This window comes from Cheilinus undulatus, linkage group 19 (assembly GCF_018320785.1).
Source record: "Cheilinus undulatus linkage group 19, ASM1832078v1, whole genome shotgun sequence".
Taxonomy (NCBI): Eukaryota; Metazoa; Chordata; class Actinopteri; order Labriformes; family Labridae; genus Cheilinus; species Cheilinus undulatus.
In genome coordinates this window covers 28778338-28797145 of record NC_054883.1, presented here as the reverse complement: position 1 = coordinate 28797145, position 18808 = coordinate 28778338, and the positions used below count along the sequence as shown (strand labels likewise).

The window sequence follows — 18808 nt, the reverse complement described above, 5'->3', positions numbered from 1 at the left end:
CAATTTAGTTTAAGTTCAGTTTGAGTTGAGCAGCTTTTTCTTATTCCATGGTGGTTTGTGTCTATAAAACTGGCAGAGCATCTAGGAGGCCATAAAAGATACAAAAGATAAAAATACAAAGAATAAGAAAACCACCCTGAATATTAAGAGTATTTAATCTGTGCATTCTTAGCATTAAATTTATTGCATGTTTTATTGCCCTTTTCAGCACACTTGGGGTCTGGGCACCCCAAGAGGGGGTGCCAGAGATTTTGGAATGGGGGCAAGGGGGGTACTTTTTAACCCCTTTTCTTCACATTTTCTGCCAATATTTTTTTTCCACTTTTAACCAAAATTTAACATGTTTTTACAACTTTTTGCCAATTTTTGTCAATTTTTTTGCCACTGTTTTGCCCTTTTAAACCCATTTTGCTGCTTTTTGTCCATTTTTGCCACTTAAGCCATTGTTGCTATTTTCTCCCCATTTTGTCCCTTTTCGCCCATGTTTCCCACCTCTTTTGCCAGTTTTAACCCATTTTTGTTGTTTAATGCCCTTTTTGCCACTTCTTGTCACTTTTTGCCGCTGTCTTTCCTTTTAAACCCATTGTGCTGCTCTTTGTCCATTTTTGGCCCTTTCCGCCCATGTTCGCCACCTCTTTTTGCCAGTTTTCACCAGTTGTTGTTATTTAATGCCATTTTATGCCATGTTTTTGCCACTTTTTTACCCATATTTGCCCCCTTTTGCGCATGTTTACCACTTCTTTTTGCCAGTTTTGACCCATTGTTGCCACTTCCCCCCCTTCTTTTAAGCCTCTATTCAAAATTATGTAATTATTCTCTATTTACATTGTCTCAGATTTTTCTGCTCTATTTCCTGTCATCTTAACATTTGCACACATCATGGCTTAGCTATGAGGTCAGACATCACTTTCCAAATAGTTTTGTTCAATTTGCCCATCCTCATTGTTATCATCACCAGTTAAAAGGTATTTCTGTTCAAAGAAAAAGGGTTTACATTTTTTTAAAGGAATTGTTTCTTTGATGAAAGAGGTTATTATTCAGGTTAAATAATGAAATATTATCACAGCTTAACTTTACTGTGGACCATGATTTTGCTGACATCCATGGGCCACTCAGTTTGGCTGGCCCCCGGAAAGCTCTCCACTTTATTCCCCCTTATGGGCAGCCTCAATTAGGCCCGACCTATTTTTTTGTTTTTATTAATTATCAAACATTTACCTCTCTTGCAGATTCCTTAGTTAAGCTTATTTCATAAGTCCATCCACAGAAAGTTGCTTATTTTCTTTTCTAATTAGGTCAGTAGCAATATACGCACAACTTTATTTGACTTAATAAGCACTGCCAGCTTCTCAGAAATCCATTTATAGAATAAAGCCATCAAATTGTGGGATTAGAATTCATGCTGATGAAATATGAAGTAATAGATGCATCAGTCCAGGCTTTACTACACTTGTTTTGTTGCCAGTTTTGCGCCTGGATTAAGACAGGTTTTCGTTCTGGTCAACTGCTGAGCTGAGATAAGGGTGGTGGTGGAGGCTGATGAAATGGATGGAGAGTGGGGAGAGTGGAGCCGTGAGCCAATATCCCCAGGAAATGCAACACACTGACCTAAATTGCACTTTGGGTCCTGCAGCTGTCCAGAGCACTCAGGAAAAACAGGCGCCTTTTTTCTAAAGATGTGTCCCGCATTTTTCGAAGCCTAACTGTCTGACATTTTTCTTCAATACGGCGAGGTAAAGTGCAGAACCGCAGCATCCAGCAACCCTGTCATCCCGGGGAACACTCGCTCTCTCTTGTCAAAATCTCTCCATTTTCCGGGGGTAAATAGGAGGGGAAGCTGTGAAATTAATGGTGCCCACTGTTCTCGAAAGCTACACTTTAGCTGCTGCACTAAATGTCAGCTCTCTTTAGAGTCAAAACGCCACTTGCAATGGCTTTCAACTTGGAAAATCAACATGGTTCTCACTCACTCCTGGCAGTGGACCGGTTGAAGTGGGCCTGATGGTCTTGAATTATGGTCCCAGTAAGAGGCTTCAGAAGCAGTTTGCCACATTCACTTAAGCAACAATAACTGTAGAATGGAGGCACTATCATGAAACTTCCTGCAATTTTGATTCCTGTCCTTCACATCTTTGCCTATCACGCTGTCTGTCAGACTGCCATGTAAATGACATTATCCTGGGTGCCTTTAATGGTACTAAATAATCGCCTATGACAGCAGTCCTCTTTCTTGCACACTGTTGCCGAGCTTGCATAGTGAAAACTCTTAATGTCTTGTTCTGCCTCTCTCAGTGAATTTCCTGCAGTTTTTTGCATCATTTTTTATCACGTCAGTCATTCTTGAATCGTGATCTCGTGCTCATGGTGTTCTGAGAAGTGGCTAACATTGGAAATGTGTTACCGCTCCTCATCATCTGAAAGGCACCTCTCCAGGGAGCTGTGAATAAATATTTTGACTCTCTCTTGTGTATAATTGTGTGTTTAAGAGTGTGTGTATTGATGTATGCCTGTTCAGAACCCTCCACTTCCATCAGCGGTGCTGTAATTTTGCCTGAGCACCTCTCATATGTTTCACAGACGTTTCCTGATGAGTGATGGACAGGTTTTTGCAGAGTAAATCATCCTGTTTATCCATCGTTCCTCATGGTTATTGAAGCCTTTCACTAAGGTGTTCACTCACAGTCCAGATGTTCCAGGAACTACAGATGTTGCAGGAATGAGGAACTGTGACATTTGTGACCATAACAGAATGAAAAAAGCACAGAAACGCAGATGTAGCCCATAGTGAATGGAGTCACTATCGAGGTGGTCCGTCGTCTATGGGCAATAAAACTGCCCTCCACTCAATAGAGCAGCTGTGAGGCGCATCTCCACAATACCCCCACCTAACAGAGATCACTTAACCAACAGTCATTGAAAAGTATCATCTCCACCCTCTCCTTTGTCCTTGTCCTGTCTAATCATCTCGTTTCCTCCCCTCTTTCTTCCCACAGGTCCTGAATGCTCCAGGAACTTCACATCCAACAGCGGTGTCATAAAGTCGCCAGGTTTCCCGGAGAAATACCCCAACAACCTGGACTGCACTTTCATGATCTTCGCACCCAGGATGTCTGAGATCATTCTGGAGTTTGAGAGCTTCGAACTTGAGCCGGACCCAACCCCTCCTGCTGGTGTTTTCTGCCGCTATGACAGGCTGGAGATCTGGGATGGCTTTCCAGGAGGTGAGCAAGCACTGATGTTCCTAGGCAAATATTCATGTCCAGTGAAATGTAGGTTCTAACTGCATCTAATCTACTAGTCTGAATTGAAGAGCAATTTAGTTAACAGCCAAAATTAAGCACTAATATTTTCAGGGGACTGTTAGGGTTTGCAGAGGTCATGGTTCTGTTCCTACCTCAGTTTCAAGGTCATATTTCATAATGGGTTTGTTCATAGAGCAAAATAAAGTCCTTTATTTATACTTCAAATTTTAGGTTAAACAGGCAACAAAAAATCAGGAACACCAAAACAATGATGAAAACAAATTAAAAAGCAACAGAGAAATGGAAAGGCTAATATTTCCTAATTTAAAATGATAAAATGAATACAACATTTTAAAATGCAATACAAATATGTGCATTTTAGAGGAGTGTGTCATATAGTTTTGATTATTTATGAAATGCTCCATGAAAATATCACATAGTTGTAAGTGAATAGCTGATGCAGTGATTGATTACTTGCAAAAAATCATTACTTAAGTACAGTACATCAGTGAAGGACTCCAGACTAGCTAATGTCACCCCAGGATGGGACTTTGTTATGGAACCTGAGCAGAGCACTTAAATTCACACTTGTAGCCATTGTTCTCTACTTTTACAAATCTTAACTCTCTGAGCCCTGAGCTATTTTTTAACCATTCTGTGTCACCTGGATTTTTCTTTGAAAAGCTTGTAAATCATCAACACTGTGGTGCACAGTCAAGCTCTAAACATCCTCTTTTCAGGACAACCTGTGTGTGCTGCAGTAATGTCACTTGAATTTTTAAAAAATATGTCTATAAAGACAAAAGAAAAAAAAATATGGAGTCAAACTCAAATATTTGTATGTATTACAAACAGTAAAAATATAATGGCTAAACCATACTGTTCCTACACGGTGCTATCGATGCTATCCATTCACCATTGTTTACATTTGTGTTAAAGAGCATTATGGCAGGGTGGCAGTAGTCTTAACTGGAGCTACAGTCGCTACTAGTAGTCAGGGCTGTGTTACAATTTATAAGAAGCATTTGGCTCAGATTTAGGTCCTACAATCCTAAGAAATATTCAGAATTAGCTTTACCTTTAAGCTAGCTAATGGCATACATCCCTGGTTATAAGTTGACAAAAAAGTGAGGCTATTTAACTGGTAAACTATCATTCCATTTCTAATGAAGAAAGAGGTAGAGCATTGTATTATAAGGACAAATGAGATCAGATTGGTATTTTTCAGAGTTCAGGAATCTGAAGAAGAGAAAAGGGGTGCTGTTGGGGAGAGGGGGGTTTCAGCTTCACTACTTAATGTTTTTATTTCAAAAGAATGAACAGTTTTAGACAGTTTAATGGCATTTTGCAAGCCAGTATGCTTTAACCACACATGGCAGGCATCCAAGAGGGGTCATGAGTATAACTCTTTGATACTGCTGAATGCCACATACTTCCTGATTACGAGACTCTCCCGCCCTTCCTTTTTCTGTCACAGGCTGCATTGTGCAGAGGATTTACAAGTGTCTGTACAGATGGGAATTCCAGCTTTAGTCTAAGCACCCAGACGCATTGAAAACACAGGAAAAATATTGTTTAAGGAAGTTCTTTTGAACATATTCTTGTTCCCCAGTGATGCAAACACGCTTATTAAAAACCTGAACAAGCTTGGTCTGATAAGACCCAGACTCTCTGATGAAGCGAAGGCTGCAGCGCTTGCTTGGATTCAGGCACAAAATAAAATATTGCCTAAAAAAAAAGAAAGTCAATTCAACTGCAAATACCAGCAGGTGAGAGAAAGAGCGAGAGAGGGCGAGGAGTGTTCATAGCAATGCTTCCATGGCCTGAGATACGGCTTTGAACTCTGTGAACGAAATCACCTCTTGAAGTTTTTTTTTTTTATTTTTCTTCTGGCTATTTCAACAGGGGGTGCAGACAAGATGAAAGGTTTTCTCACCCATCAGGGGCTGCAAATTGAAAGAATTTTATCGAATTGCATTCAACCCGGGGCCCATCGGTGTTCTCTGTTATAGCATTCAGAATGATAAGGCTGAAGTGTAAATCACTGCGCCTTCTCAAGCAATTTACTCAAAGTTGATTTTCTTATTGTGTGCTCACCTCTCCAAAGAGTTTCCCTTTGCTTCCACAAAGTATTTCCATGAACTTATATGCATGTTTTCCTCTGAGGTGGGACATGTTTAATTTGCAAGGTTTGTGTTGATTAAAACTTGCAAAGGTTTTGAGAATATGTCACATTATTATCACTTTTTAATACATCAGAATCTCAGGGGTGTTTACTCCTCCTGTGCTCATCAAAATTGAGAGATTTCTCTCTCTTTGAGATATCCTTCCTTTATAGGACACAAAAGAATATTATTAAGGTACATAAAGACATCCTTTTCTCCAACTGGGAGCCTTTCAGAGCAGAAACTAGACTGACATGGCATTACACTTTTCAAGCGTTGTTGTATGTGACAGACGCCCTGGTATAAAAATAAGCCATGGGAGGAAAATGCATGTTGGCTTTTGCCAGGCGGTTCCTGTGGTGCCTGCTGGATCGATAGTGCATTAGCACAGAAGGCTGGAGGCATGCTAGCTGTCGGGGAGGTGCGCAGGGGTGGGACATGTCTGAGCAAGCCTGTGTGAACCACTGGGGGAATTACACCTCTGAAAGCACACCTCACTGGACACAAGAAAAACCTCCATTCCCAGGTCTGTCTTCCCGGAGGAATGGAGAGGAAGGCAGGAGCGATGTCTTAAAATTTCATAGAGCTGGGGAGTCATGCAGATAATCTGGTAGATGGCCTTTTTTTGTTCAGCCAAAGCCTTAGCGGGTTTAAAAGCGTACATATATTCCCACGCACATACAAGAGGCACCAGGGTTATGAAGATTAATCTGAGCCATCACACCCATGCCCTGTAAGTCCCCGTGGTCCGGCCTTTGCCTTTCATGTCAGCCCTGGGCTGGAAGAGGCTTGTTCTGGATGACGGGAGGCCAGAGGGAGGCAGGACTGTCACTCAGAGCATTACTAATCACAGATAAGCTGCAGGTCTCTAACAGAAACGCACGCTCCAAACTGTGCATGGGTCATAGCACACATAGGGCAAGGTCATTGTGCTCCCATGTTACCCCATGACATTTTCACCATGTTTCTCCACCTCGCTGTCTCCCCTAATGCACCTCCCATTCTCAGGCGCCCTTTTCCTCTGCTCACTCATCCCTCTCTTTCTTTTATTGCTCTCTGTTCTAAGCGTCCTACCCAGTCTTTACTTGTCTATTCTCCTCCACAAAACTCGCTCAGCCATGGCTGTGTCCACCTCAATTAAAAAAGACCAGGAAGATGGGGGGTCTAAGGAATTTATGGCCAGCAAATAGACAGAGACCGTCACCCTCCCACACCAGAGGTCCTTCTTCTGCTTTGCTCTTTTTGTGTCCAACAGGCAAACAAGCTGGGAATGTTTGGAGTCTTTTTTCGAGCTTTTTTATGGGGTCGGGTTAAAGAAATGAAGTCGGCGGCATACCTCACTGACACACTAGTTTTCACACCTCCACTGGGAGAGTTGGTAGTAAAACCGACGTGTGACATGGCTCTGGCAAACAAACAAATATTGAGTTAACCCAAGTCTAACCTGATGTGCTTTTCTCTCCTCTCTCTCTCTTTTTCTCTCTCCGGTTGCCGTTTCGGCTCCAGTGGGTCCCTACATCGGGAGATACTGTGGGCAGAACACCCCCGGTAGGATCATCTCCTACACCGGCATCCTGGCACTGACAATCAACACTGACAGCGCCATCGCTAAAGAGGGCTTCTCTGCCAACTTTACTGTCATTGAGAGGACTGTTCCAGAGGGTGAGCTGACATAAAAAACAATCTGATATATGGGGACAGTCAGGGAGGCAGGAGCAGAGCAAGTCTGAGATAAGTGGCAAAAACTCTGCATAGCAAAAATCCAATGCCTAGAATTTTTATTTACTTTCCCAAACTGCAGAAAAGGTTAATTTATCACACTTGACATATAGAAGAAGTCTGGATTATACTCTCTATAATGGTGTTTACAAAGACTGATCTTAATCCACCAAGTACTTGGCAACAGCAGCAAGGAGAACCTTGTTTAACAAGTTTATACAATGAGCTTAACTTTTGTAACATTCCCCAGTCTGTCTGAGCCTATAGCCCTAATTATAAGCTTTATCATAAAGCTAAGTTTTAATCCGACTTATGAAAGTACAAAAGGTGTCTGGCTCCCATAATCAGACTGGTTACTGGTATAGGAATGAGAAAAGGAACTACCTCACTGCTGATATAAGCCATTTAAAACCATGAAACATGATAAAACACAAATATAACATTAAACAAGAAAGCACATACAGTAGTGCCACATTAAAGAGGTGGACCATGCTCCCTAATGCTGAAAAAGAATAGTTGTAATAAGTTGCATTTCCACTGGCAGGAACTTTCCCCACAACGGGAATGATCTGAAGAACTGTTCAAAAGCAATTTTCAACTGCAGGAACCAAGACTTAAACTAAGAAATTTATACACCCCTTGAAAAGTTCCTGCTATAATGGTAGTAGCTCCCAAAGGCTAAGGAATTATCGGGGCTGGGCAGAGCTGGAGTCAAGAACTCTGCCTACGACTCACAGATGACTACCCCAATCATTAGCATTCTTCTAGCTGACAAAGACCAAAGTAGCAGACAAAGTGAGTATAAACTGACCCCAAAGAAGTATTACAAGAGCATGTTGTCCACAACTAAGCCACAAGTGGTTCCATTATTACAGATTCCCACACATTTAACAGAGTTTAAGAGTTATTAAATAAACACCTCCTGCTTCTTCATTTGGTGAATGTTCTACACGGTCCAACTCTGTCTCCCCCTCTGTGTTTACAAGACTTTAAACACTGCTGCAAAAGGCAGCTTCCCAACCAGTAACCACCCAGGACATACACTAACTACGCCCCTCAGGGCTTTAACATGTAGGATCGTCGTCACAGGGCCCGACCCTCTGACCCCATTTTGCAAAACGCTCTGACTAAACATTTCATTAAGAAGACGAGCGCTTCTAGGAGTCGTAAATCTGTCCGGAGGCTAGACCACCCCAAACATGCACGGTTAGTCTTTGAACAACAAGGCAGATGGATGACATTCAACAAATCCACTAATCATCTTAAAATAAAGGTTCCTTTTTGCCCAAAGGGGAGACAGACGCCAAGTGGATGCACAGAAACACGCACAACAACCAGAACAAGCCGTAATGAGCACAGCAGTGACTGGTGATGTCATTCCTGCTTTGTTTTCTCAAAGTTACTTAAGCCTCTGTAATCGCACATATAAGATCAGATTACCCAAATCAACTTTTCACATTCCCAAATTAAGAGGCATGGGGAAACATCTGAACCACGATAAGTAAATAACTCCATTTGTATGAGTTTCTTGGTCTTACATCACCAACTGAGACAAATCCAAGATGGAAAAAAAACAATCCCCAAACTTTGTGTGCACTGCTCCAGACTTGTACGACTTAAATCATTCATAATCTCCTTATGCATAATGCACGCTGGATTTTCTCGCTTCGGCAAGAGGAGGGTACACTCGTGCTGAAAGCTACTGATGAGAGGTGATAAAGTGATGAAAGGAGGCTTTGTGTTTTGTTCTGTCCCTCTTTCTCTTGCTCTAACTCTCTCCAATAACTCACCTCACCTATCAAGCCACCCCTCACTATCTTCTTGGGCTATCAGCTTTCCTCCAAATGATCAGATAGCATCCATAGCAGAGGCTTTTTGTGTTTTTGTCAGTCATGATCATGTTATCTAAGTGTGCTAAGTACAAAAGTTTAAACAAGACAAAGAAGTTGTCTCAACAAGTGAGAATGGAAATGTGTGAGACGCTTCTCTCAGCCTCCCACCGAGACTCTGACGCACTCCAACGCACAAGCACGTACATATGCGAGCGCCCATTGACTCTGTATAGCACAAACACATACACTGACCCAGTGACTGAGGTGTGGCAGATGGGGTGACCATCTGTGTAAGCTTGTAGGCAGTGACCACACAGCAGTTCTGCGCTGCCCCTCGTCCCGTGTACCATGATTGTGTGTTGGTCCATGGCAGGCAAGTGGCTGCATTTTTAGGCATAGGACCATATGTTTATGGAGCCTGATATGTAGATTAGCAAACTTTGAAGAGTTATAAGAGGGTATTAAAGCAATACAAATCCTAATTCTAAAAAACTTGGGACATTAAGTAAAATGAAAACAGATAATTATTTGCAAATCCTTTATTCAGTTGAATACAGCACAAAGAAGACATACAGTAAATCATGATCAGACTGACAAACTTTATTGTGTTTTAAGAAATATACACACATTCTATATTTGATGCCTGCACACATTCCAAAAAAGTTGGGACAGGAGCATGTTTAACACATAACAACACTTAATGTCGAAGTATAAGGGTGGGATTCGTTCCCATTCTTGCTGTACATGTGAAGTTGCTCAGCAGTGTGGGGTTTCAATTTTCTAAGTTTGCACTTCTAAATGAACAAATTTTAAACAGGACACAGGTCTGGACTTCAGTCTAGTACCCCGTTATTGATAATAGCCATGCTGTTGTTACTTGTGCAGAATTTGGCTAGGCATTGTCTCGCTGAAATAAGCATGGACATCCCTGAGAAAGGCATCATCTGGATTAGGGCTGGGCTAGTCAATCAAAATCGGATTAATCAAATCACAGATTATCAAATCGCAGAAGTTGCAAAATTTCTTTCACCTGAAATGTGTCAAAATACTTTTTTAATACCTTTTTGCAGAGATGTCACACATCTCACACACATTTTGCAAACATTTAAGAATCATTTTTTTCTAGAATAGTTTGCATAAAAATCTTACTTTTCTGATTTTTGCATGTATTTTTCTTATTACAAATGAAAATGATGAAAATGAGCATTCTTTTCAACACATCATTCATTCCTATGTAGAATGACGTTTTCTTACTTGAGTTTGTTGAAACAACAAAATAAGGACCTCAGAAATAATCATATATTATATTCACAAATAAATTATTTTCTTAAATCGCTCAGCCCTTATTTGGATGCAGACATACTGTAACTGAAAAATAATGTTGCATTTTTCAATTAAAGTAACACTGAATGGTCAAAGTCAGCATCTCTTTGAATTTTTTCATTGCTTTAAAACCCACTGACAGATATAAAGGGGGACCAATAGCACTGATTTATGAAACAAAGGAAAGAAAAATGGAGATACAAGGTTTTGTAGCTCCAATGCCACACTGTGATAAATGACAATATTTTTCTAAAAGTGTTTCTGAACCAACATTGTGGCACAGAATGATGCTAGTTTTTAATGCAGTGCCACCTAAGGGATCACAGTTCACAAATTCTCAGAATCTTTTTATGATGTTATGAACTGTTGGGTAAAATTTCAGAATCCCTTTTAACTGCACCTTAAGGACCATTTTTGGACTGTTTACCCCCACAGTCATTCACAACTGCAACAAACCTAACACCGTTGTATATAATAGACAACTAAGCCTTTCAGGAAAGCTCCTTTTATACCCAGTCACGGTTATATCAGCTGTTAACCTACTTACCTTCTTTTTTTTTTTCTTTTTTTTTTTTTTTAAGATTTTGGAATTGGGGTTTGTAGTTGTAGCTACCATAAAATCAACAATAATTTTTTTTTTTTTTTTTTTATTAGTGGTCCTAAAGTTTGGCATTATGGCTGCCACCATGCTGTTTTTGGAGCCAAAGTGACCGTAATTGAAAGAGAGTGTGAAAGTGTGCCTTCACATACCTCTGCTTTGTTATGGAGACGTTATACGACTCCTGCCCTGACCAAAAGGTCATAGCATTCACTCAAAACATTGTTTAGGCTTCGTCCACAGCGGTGTCAGCATGTCTAACCTCTTGAGGTTACAGGAGCTGACCCTATGTTAACCCAGCTGAGCATTTAACCATGCAGCCTCAAAATGGTTTGCCTCATGTCAACACAAACAAGAGCAACCACCTCCTACCATGGTGCTCCAGCCATTGAGTGTGATATATAGCCCCAAAATACAGATGCTAACACACCTAAACTCCCCCAAGAGACAGAGTTGTGGAAAAAGTGACTATGTGCAAAAAAGATAAACTGCCCCCAGGGAGCTGGAGGGAATGAATCTAGTCAGTAGAAGAAATAACTGCAGGGAAAGTCACTTTAACGCCTAATACTGGTGTAAACTTAGCCCACACTGAATGTTTTATGAAGACATTTTTATGTCTTAATGGGAACACCTCCATCCTCCTTCCATTAAAGAACTAAAAGAGAGAAATAGAAAGGATTTACTGAAGCGTCGCTGATGTGCTGCTACTTTCCACCCAGCAGATCTGAGTGCCTGTCATGTGGCGTCCCATTCCCCTGGGACAAGGTCTGGTTCTTGGGGACACTGAAAAAGCTGCTTTAAACTAAACATCTTTTTCTCTTCTTTTTCACCCTATCCTTTTATTCAGACTTCGACTGTAGCGACCCACTGGGAATGGAATCTGGAGAGATAACATCGGACCAAATCATGGCCTCAACCCACTACAACCCCAGCTGGTCCCAAGAGCGCTCCAGACTCAACTACTATGAGAATGCATGGACGCCTGCGGAGGACTCAAACAAGGAGTGGATACAGGTACGACTGAAAGGAAATAATTAGATGTTATTTTATATAATTTCTGTAAGTGCTGATAACAGATAGGGAACATCTTTGAAGATAGGCTGTACAGAACAAGTCACCATCTGCCTGCAGTATGTTTTTGGAGGTGAGTCACTGTCTGAGGGTGTATGCAGTGTGAGAAGTGACTCCTGCCTGCTGGAGCACAGTAGGAGCGTTCTCTGTTTGTCCTTCAGTCTCTAGAGGAGCAGAGTCTCCATAACGTTTGACGAGACCCAACAATTTTCATGATGAATGTCCTCCGTCTTCATGGCCCTCCTGGGTGTTTGAGTCCACACCTCACAAAAATTGCTAGTGTCCACTCTCTCAGTCACTGTCTACCTATCAGTCTCTTTCTCCTCCCTCTCTCTGTCTTCCTGTCCTACCTGATAACTTTCCCATTCCTTGATAACAGCCTCCAGGGATGCTGGGATTTAGTCCAGGCATCCTGCCTAGCTTCACACATACACACCAACAGGCTCTGTCATATTTTTCTTTCTGTCGGCTTATCTGCACAAAGTGATCATCGCCCAGTGGGGGAACTTTATGTGAAAAGATTAAGGATTTAGCTCTTCCATTCCCAGATGGGGATAAGTCACATATCCCAAGTCCACTCACAAACCCCCCTGTGCCAGTACCGCACCGGCACTACCAGATGATTTCGGAGCATGTTTGATTTATTAACTGAAAGCCTCAAGGCCTTGTAAATGCTCAGACTGTTTTCTTTTTCTACTATTTTTTCTACAGTCTTCGCTGAAAAGTTTGGCCCTCACATACTCCTCAGGGGGAGAATAATAAAACTGACCCCTAGCCAAATATTTGCTTGGGAGGGCTATAAATCACTATTTCTTTATTATTCCAATGAAAATATTGTCCAGAGGGACATTGTTGCTCCTTTACACTAATTGAATCAGTGTTTGAAAATTGATTTGTGCTAATTTGTGCACATTCTCCCATGTTTATTCTGTTGATGTTTGTATTATTGACTTCGTGGGTGAGATGCGAAGTCTGATGGGGTTTATACAGTCCTGCAGAGAAACCAGCATGCATCTTAGGAGATATTATGACTTTTTGTCTCACTTTCAGGAAAATTCATTGAATACAAACAGATGTACAGTTTTGCTATGGCAATGGGAAGGAACAAGGCCTGATTATTATGCACTGGAAAGCAGATTGACACTGATATAAGACTTTTATTTGAATATGAGGGGTCTAGACTTTTAAATGCAAATAAACCAAGCACAAAGTAAGGATTATCGATTATTTAGTTGAGGTAACCATGCTTCTTGGCAATAAATCTTAATACGCATGTTTATTTCCCCTTAAAATGATGCCACATTTGTAAGGAACATGCATTTGTGGGATGAGCAGCAGAGCTGAGTATGTGGGCTTCGCCTATGACAAAATTTGCCAAATCTCCTCTGTCAATGCCAGAAGCTTATTCTGACGTTGACTCTTGTTTGGTGAATTGGATGATTGAAATCTGAAGAAAACAAGACATATTGGCAATTTAACAATTATCCATTTAACAAACAGAAGCCTCAGTCTTTGGTGAACCCCACTCTGAGGGGGCGAGCCTTGTCATCTTGGAGGATAGAGTTTGGAGATATGGGATTGCCACTGGTTGCAGCATCTGATCTCGATATCTCTCTGCATTGAGATTGCTTCCAGTGGTGTTAAGCCTCATTTTTCTGCCCCCCACCATCACACTGCCTCCTCCAAAAGATGTTACTCTATCGCTGCAGCAACCAGCTAGCGTCCTCTGCATCTTCTCCACACTTTGACTCAACAATCCAACTGCCGTAGGCAGAATCTGGACTTGTTGCTGTGCATAACGTTCTTGTACATGTTCAGGTTCTAGTGCACGTGTTGCCGACAACAGCACAAAAGGGCCTGATGGTGCAGGACAGTCACGCCAGGCCTCCTGGCACCCTTATCAGACCGGAGATTGGCCGCATGCAGTCTGTTCTGGATTGTCTGGGCAGAGAGCCATCAGCCATATTGTCCTGTAGACCTTGACTGCAAATCTGTAGGAGACAGCCTACAGTTCCTAAATGCTGACAGGGTGAGAAAACAGACTTCTTGTGGTGTCGTCTTCGTGGGACACTCACTTCCTGTCTCTGACATCCCTCGTTATATGGACCTTGGCCTTTAGTTAGGAGACGGTACAAGGGCTCACTCCACATAATGCTGCAGCTTGGTTTTGTGCTTGAAGTTGCCCTATCACAAGGGCCCTGTCCAGATCAGTATAAAGTGGCATGCCAATTCCTGGAGCAGACACCTACTGACCACTGTAGCAGGACCCATGGGCACAGGTGCTGACAATCAGGTCCCAATCAGGTACCTGATTGTCAGCACCTGGGGGTACCAGACGCTCAAAACAAGAGTCAATGGCAACAGCAAAATAAACTTGTTATTGGCCGAGAAGATTATGGGCACAACCCACCTACTCAGCTCTGCTGCTCATCCCACAAATACATGTTCCTTACAAAAGTGGCACCATTTAAAAGGGAAATAAACAGTTCATATGTTCACAACAGAAGATGGAGCTCTATATTTCTATAGCAAGAGTATGAGATGAGTCAACACTCAGAGCTGTAGTGCTGGAGGAAACCACAATGATTATCCTGGACAAAAGCAGGTGTAGTTAACCTACATCTAAGCTGGAGTCATGATGCCAGTTATAAGACACTTAATAGCAAAGCAGCTTTTTATTTGTTGCCTGTACACTTGTCATCTAAGATCTGCAAGCTAGCAGAAAAGAAGCACTCATTCTCTACTTGGATTGCATGGAATATGGTGCAGCAGAATCATGAGTGAAACCTTTTTAAAGGAGTTGTGTTGGCCCATACATGTTAGGCACACTGGAGAGGTGTGGAGCATACTGTGTGTGTTATGATGTGGCTTTTAAGAAAATAGCTATCAATACAGTATTTTATCTGATGCTGTACCCATCTAAGATTGATAAAGTGGTTGATGAGCTGCAGCATAGCTGATGGACAATAAGGTGGTGTAGCTGCAGAGCAATATAGACACATCATATAAATAAAACTGCTTTAAAAGAAGCAGAATCCTGATTGAACATATAAGTATAAATCAAGCTTTATTCAATCCTCTACATGTTTGTCTTTTGTCAGCGGAAATTACAAGTGATCACAGTGATTTGTGGCCACTGGAGACCAACCCTGCCATCGTATTGATCATATTGAAGATTTGATTTAGCAGTATAATCTGGATGTGCTCTAATGGGCATGCTGTTTTCCCAATACTAATCAGATCAAAACATTGAATGGTGCTCTCTGATTTCTAATTTCAAACCCAGTGAAGGAGCTAAGTCTGTGGTTGCCAGATAATTTATGTTTTCTAAGGAGTGCGATGCACTTGTGCCGAGCACTCTGAGCAGAAGCCCAATTATCACAAGTGGTATTAAAGAGGAGAATTCTTCATTTCTCTTTCATTAAGCCCGTCCATGGCGCTGCAACAAGCTTGGGCCCCCTTGCGGCACGTACAAATCATCTCAGTGCGCCGTCAGATGCATAGCAATCAATTCATTATTTATTTCATTATCATACCCCAGCTGCAGTTTGAGGCAGACAGTTTTATTATTCATGACAGGCGGCCTTTTGATTCCTGGGCATTTTTTCTTTTGCTCTGCTTTCCTTCTTCTTTTTTTTTTTTTTTTTTTTTTTTTTTTCAAAACATAATCCAGATTTGTCATCCATTTTAATTTGGCCTCATTCTGATGTATGCAGAGGGAGGAGGGCAAGATGCTAGACTGTGTGTTCTTCTTTTGGTAATTAGATTGGTGTGGTGTGGTTCGGCATTGAGTGCTGGGTTAGCCAGGCCATTAATCAGCCTTTTGGTGTACACAGAGATGGACAGATGTCCTTTGAGGGGGTCTGCGGCTTGAGGAGGGAGCGAAGAAAGAGCCAGTAGTCCTTCAGAAAAGGCTTTCATTTCATTTTCCACTTGTTCCTTTCAAATCTCTGCTCTTCTTTCTTCTTCCCATCTTCCTCTCATTCCTCTTGAAATTCAGGGCTACAGATCTACATCAAGGTAGAGGGAGATTTCTGCATATTATCTGCCTGTGTGAGCCGTGGCTTCTTTGAAGGATAAGAGGATGAGCAGCAGGGGTCTCTGCAGAAGGTTGCAGCAAAAATAAAGTAGGATAGCCTGGATACTACTAAGCTTATAGCCTGATCCTTACTTTATTAACGTAGACTTGTTTTCATAGGCACTGGTCAGGAAATATCTGAACCCACATTAGAGGGCATTTAGGTCAAAACTGTCAATTTGAGCTTTTAGCTTCTATATTTGAAAGCTCACTCCTGTTGACTTGTGCATGTCAGAAGATACACATCAAAGAGGACATAGAGGTCTGTAACAAATGATTTTTGGACACTCTAAAGCAACTACCAGACTAAGAGGGGAAAGACAAGGGAAACAATTAATACTACTGCAAAATCCTCCTTAATGGTAATTAGTTTTACCGTTAGGACAGTCTAGCCACTTTCATGGCTACCATCACACCATGAAGACAAAAGAACACTCCAAGCAACTCAGCGAAAATGTTATTGAAAAGTACCCTGGTCCTATACCAGTCAAAGCTTCATGGGAGAGGGGCAAAGGGAAAGCCAATGTTGAAGAAAACTCACAACAAATCTCGAATTGAATTCCTCCAGAGGCTTTTGGGAGATTCCACAGTGAAGTGAAAGAAAGTTCTTTGGTCTGATGAGATCAAAATGATGCTTTTTGGCTACCAGACAAGACACCAAACACTGCACATCGCCACAAACATACTATCCCCACTGTGAAGCATGGTGGTGGCAGCATCATGCTGTGGGGATGCTTCTTGGTAGCCAGCCTGGAAGGCTTGTAAAAATTGATGGTAAAATGAATGCAGCAAAATATAGGTAAATCTTGCAGACTTATCTTACTGAGTCTGCTTATGCAAATACAGATTTATTTGGTCATTCTTAGTTTGGTCGGAATGATAGTTTGCCTTGAAGCTTTGCAAGATGGCTCTATTAATAAAAAACATGGAGCATGGCCAATCCATGTGCTGCAAGGTTAGGTGTCTTCTACCTATGCTTAGATGGTGATTTCATACCATGACAGAATGCTCCACTGTGGAATAACTGGATCAATAATACAGCTAAGCTACTTGATTCAGAAAATACCACAATGCCTTTGAAAAATGTTGCTGGTCTAAATACACCACTTTTTGTAGCACTGCCACAGCTCAACACTGCATATTTGTCTTTGATGGGAAAGTTGGAATCGCCTCATGGCCTCAAAGTAAGAGATCTTCAGGGACCATAGCGGGGAAAATTGTTAAGAAGCTGACAGAGTGAAACAGCTTTTTTTGAAAGAGAATCTGATGGCCACTAAGAGCCAGCACAACATCCGAGTGAGGCAAAAGAAGCAAGACTGGATCTCTGGCGGGCAGCTACCATTGATCACACATACTCACAACATGAATAATTTACACCAGCTTGGAGGAAACCCAACCATCAATACCTGAAAGCCTCTTTATTGAGTATCTCATAATGGAAATATACTGAACATGTTATCCTATACACTCGTTTTTAAGCCTTGTGGGCCTGAGTGGATTTTGCTCTTTATATTTATAATTTAACTGCGTTGGCTTCTGCCATTATGTTCAGTCTTCTTGCCAGGAAGCATTACCCTAATCACTTTGAAAGTATTTATCAGCCTCTATATGCACTGATAACTTCGTCACAAGAGGATAGTGCGTTTCTTTAGTGTTCTCATGACAAAATGGCTTTAATCATGCTTGTCTGATAGGTATGAGCACTTAACATGAGAATGACATCAGTATTTATTTACTCAGTATGCTCCTGTTCCTCCCTAATCTGAGGATAAAGTCAGCCACTCAGACAGGAACTTGTCATGAGTTTCCATGAAAGTTGAAACCTTGTCAGTCCAAAGCAAACATTGCAGTGAAACATGGACCACTTAGCAAAGATAACAGGTTGGGTTCCACCAACTGAGCAACCACTAATTGCACACTTCCTCGAAGAAAACACTGTTCCCGGCCGCCGTACTGTTTATCTTCTCCACAGCCAGAGCGCAGAGACTAACACTAACGCTAAACAAGCACACTCTGCCATATCCTGTTTTCCTTTTCATCCAAATGTGCTTGCAATTACAGGAGGTCAGTGGGTTGTGGAAATGTCCCCTTCATTGCTATTGTCCCTCTCCTGGCTTCTGTCCCCGTTCCAGGGCTTACCGCCCTGCAGAGCGATGAGTAATTAAAATATGGACCGGTAATTAACAGCAGCTTCTCAGTTGATGAAGTCCTGAGAAGAGCAAAAACGAGCGTAGGCTGGCATGCAGCCGCCAGTGAGATCATCACCATGTCGTACGGATGGAAACAATGGATGCTGTCTGTGACTCGCTGCTCCCAAGCTTTGCTCTCAATTGGAAAATCAATGAGAGGATAGAGACCCACTCTCAAGTGAAGATGCCCAAAAGTGGGACGAGAAATTGAAACGTGAAGTATGGCATGATGTAATGACATGAAAGAGTGTTGCATAATGTTTCAGAGACAAACACCCAGCTTAGCTGGAGCTAGTGTCATTTTTAGTGTCTGTGCTATAGACAAGGAAAAGGCCTTACTCACTTAATGGTCATACACGGATGTATATCCTGCAGCTGGATCATCAGGCACCTACTAGACATGACATGCCCTCAGGTCACCCTCGTTTTCCTCTTCATAAGTGTTTCTCAGTTACATAATCATTGCTCATAACCCATCAGACGGTTAGTCATGTGTTGAAGCATGGGAATGACCCTGGAGTGAATGTCTTGCAGTGATTCAGCAGGAAGGAAACCTTAAAATGTCATTCTTCCTCTTACAGCTGAGACTGA

The 18808-nt window shown here is 41.8% G+C and overlaps 1 protein-coding gene across 2 annotated transcripts in view; it reads left to right on the top strand.

Annotated features, from left to right (window-relative positions):
• nrp1a (neuropilin 1a) overlaps positions 1-18808 on the top strand; it is a 93821-nt gene that overhangs the window by 35409 nt on the left and 39604 nt on the right. For both annotated transcript variants that reach the window (XM_041814095.1, XM_041814094.1), the window contains exons 5-7: positions 2994-3221; positions 6914-7069; positions 11727-11893. In XM_041814095.1, coding sequence (XP_041670029.1) covers positions 2994-3221; positions 6914-7069; positions 11727-11893 — 551 coding nt within the window. The remainder of the gene's footprint in view (positions 1-2993; positions 3222-6913; positions 7070-11726; positions 11894-18808) is intronic.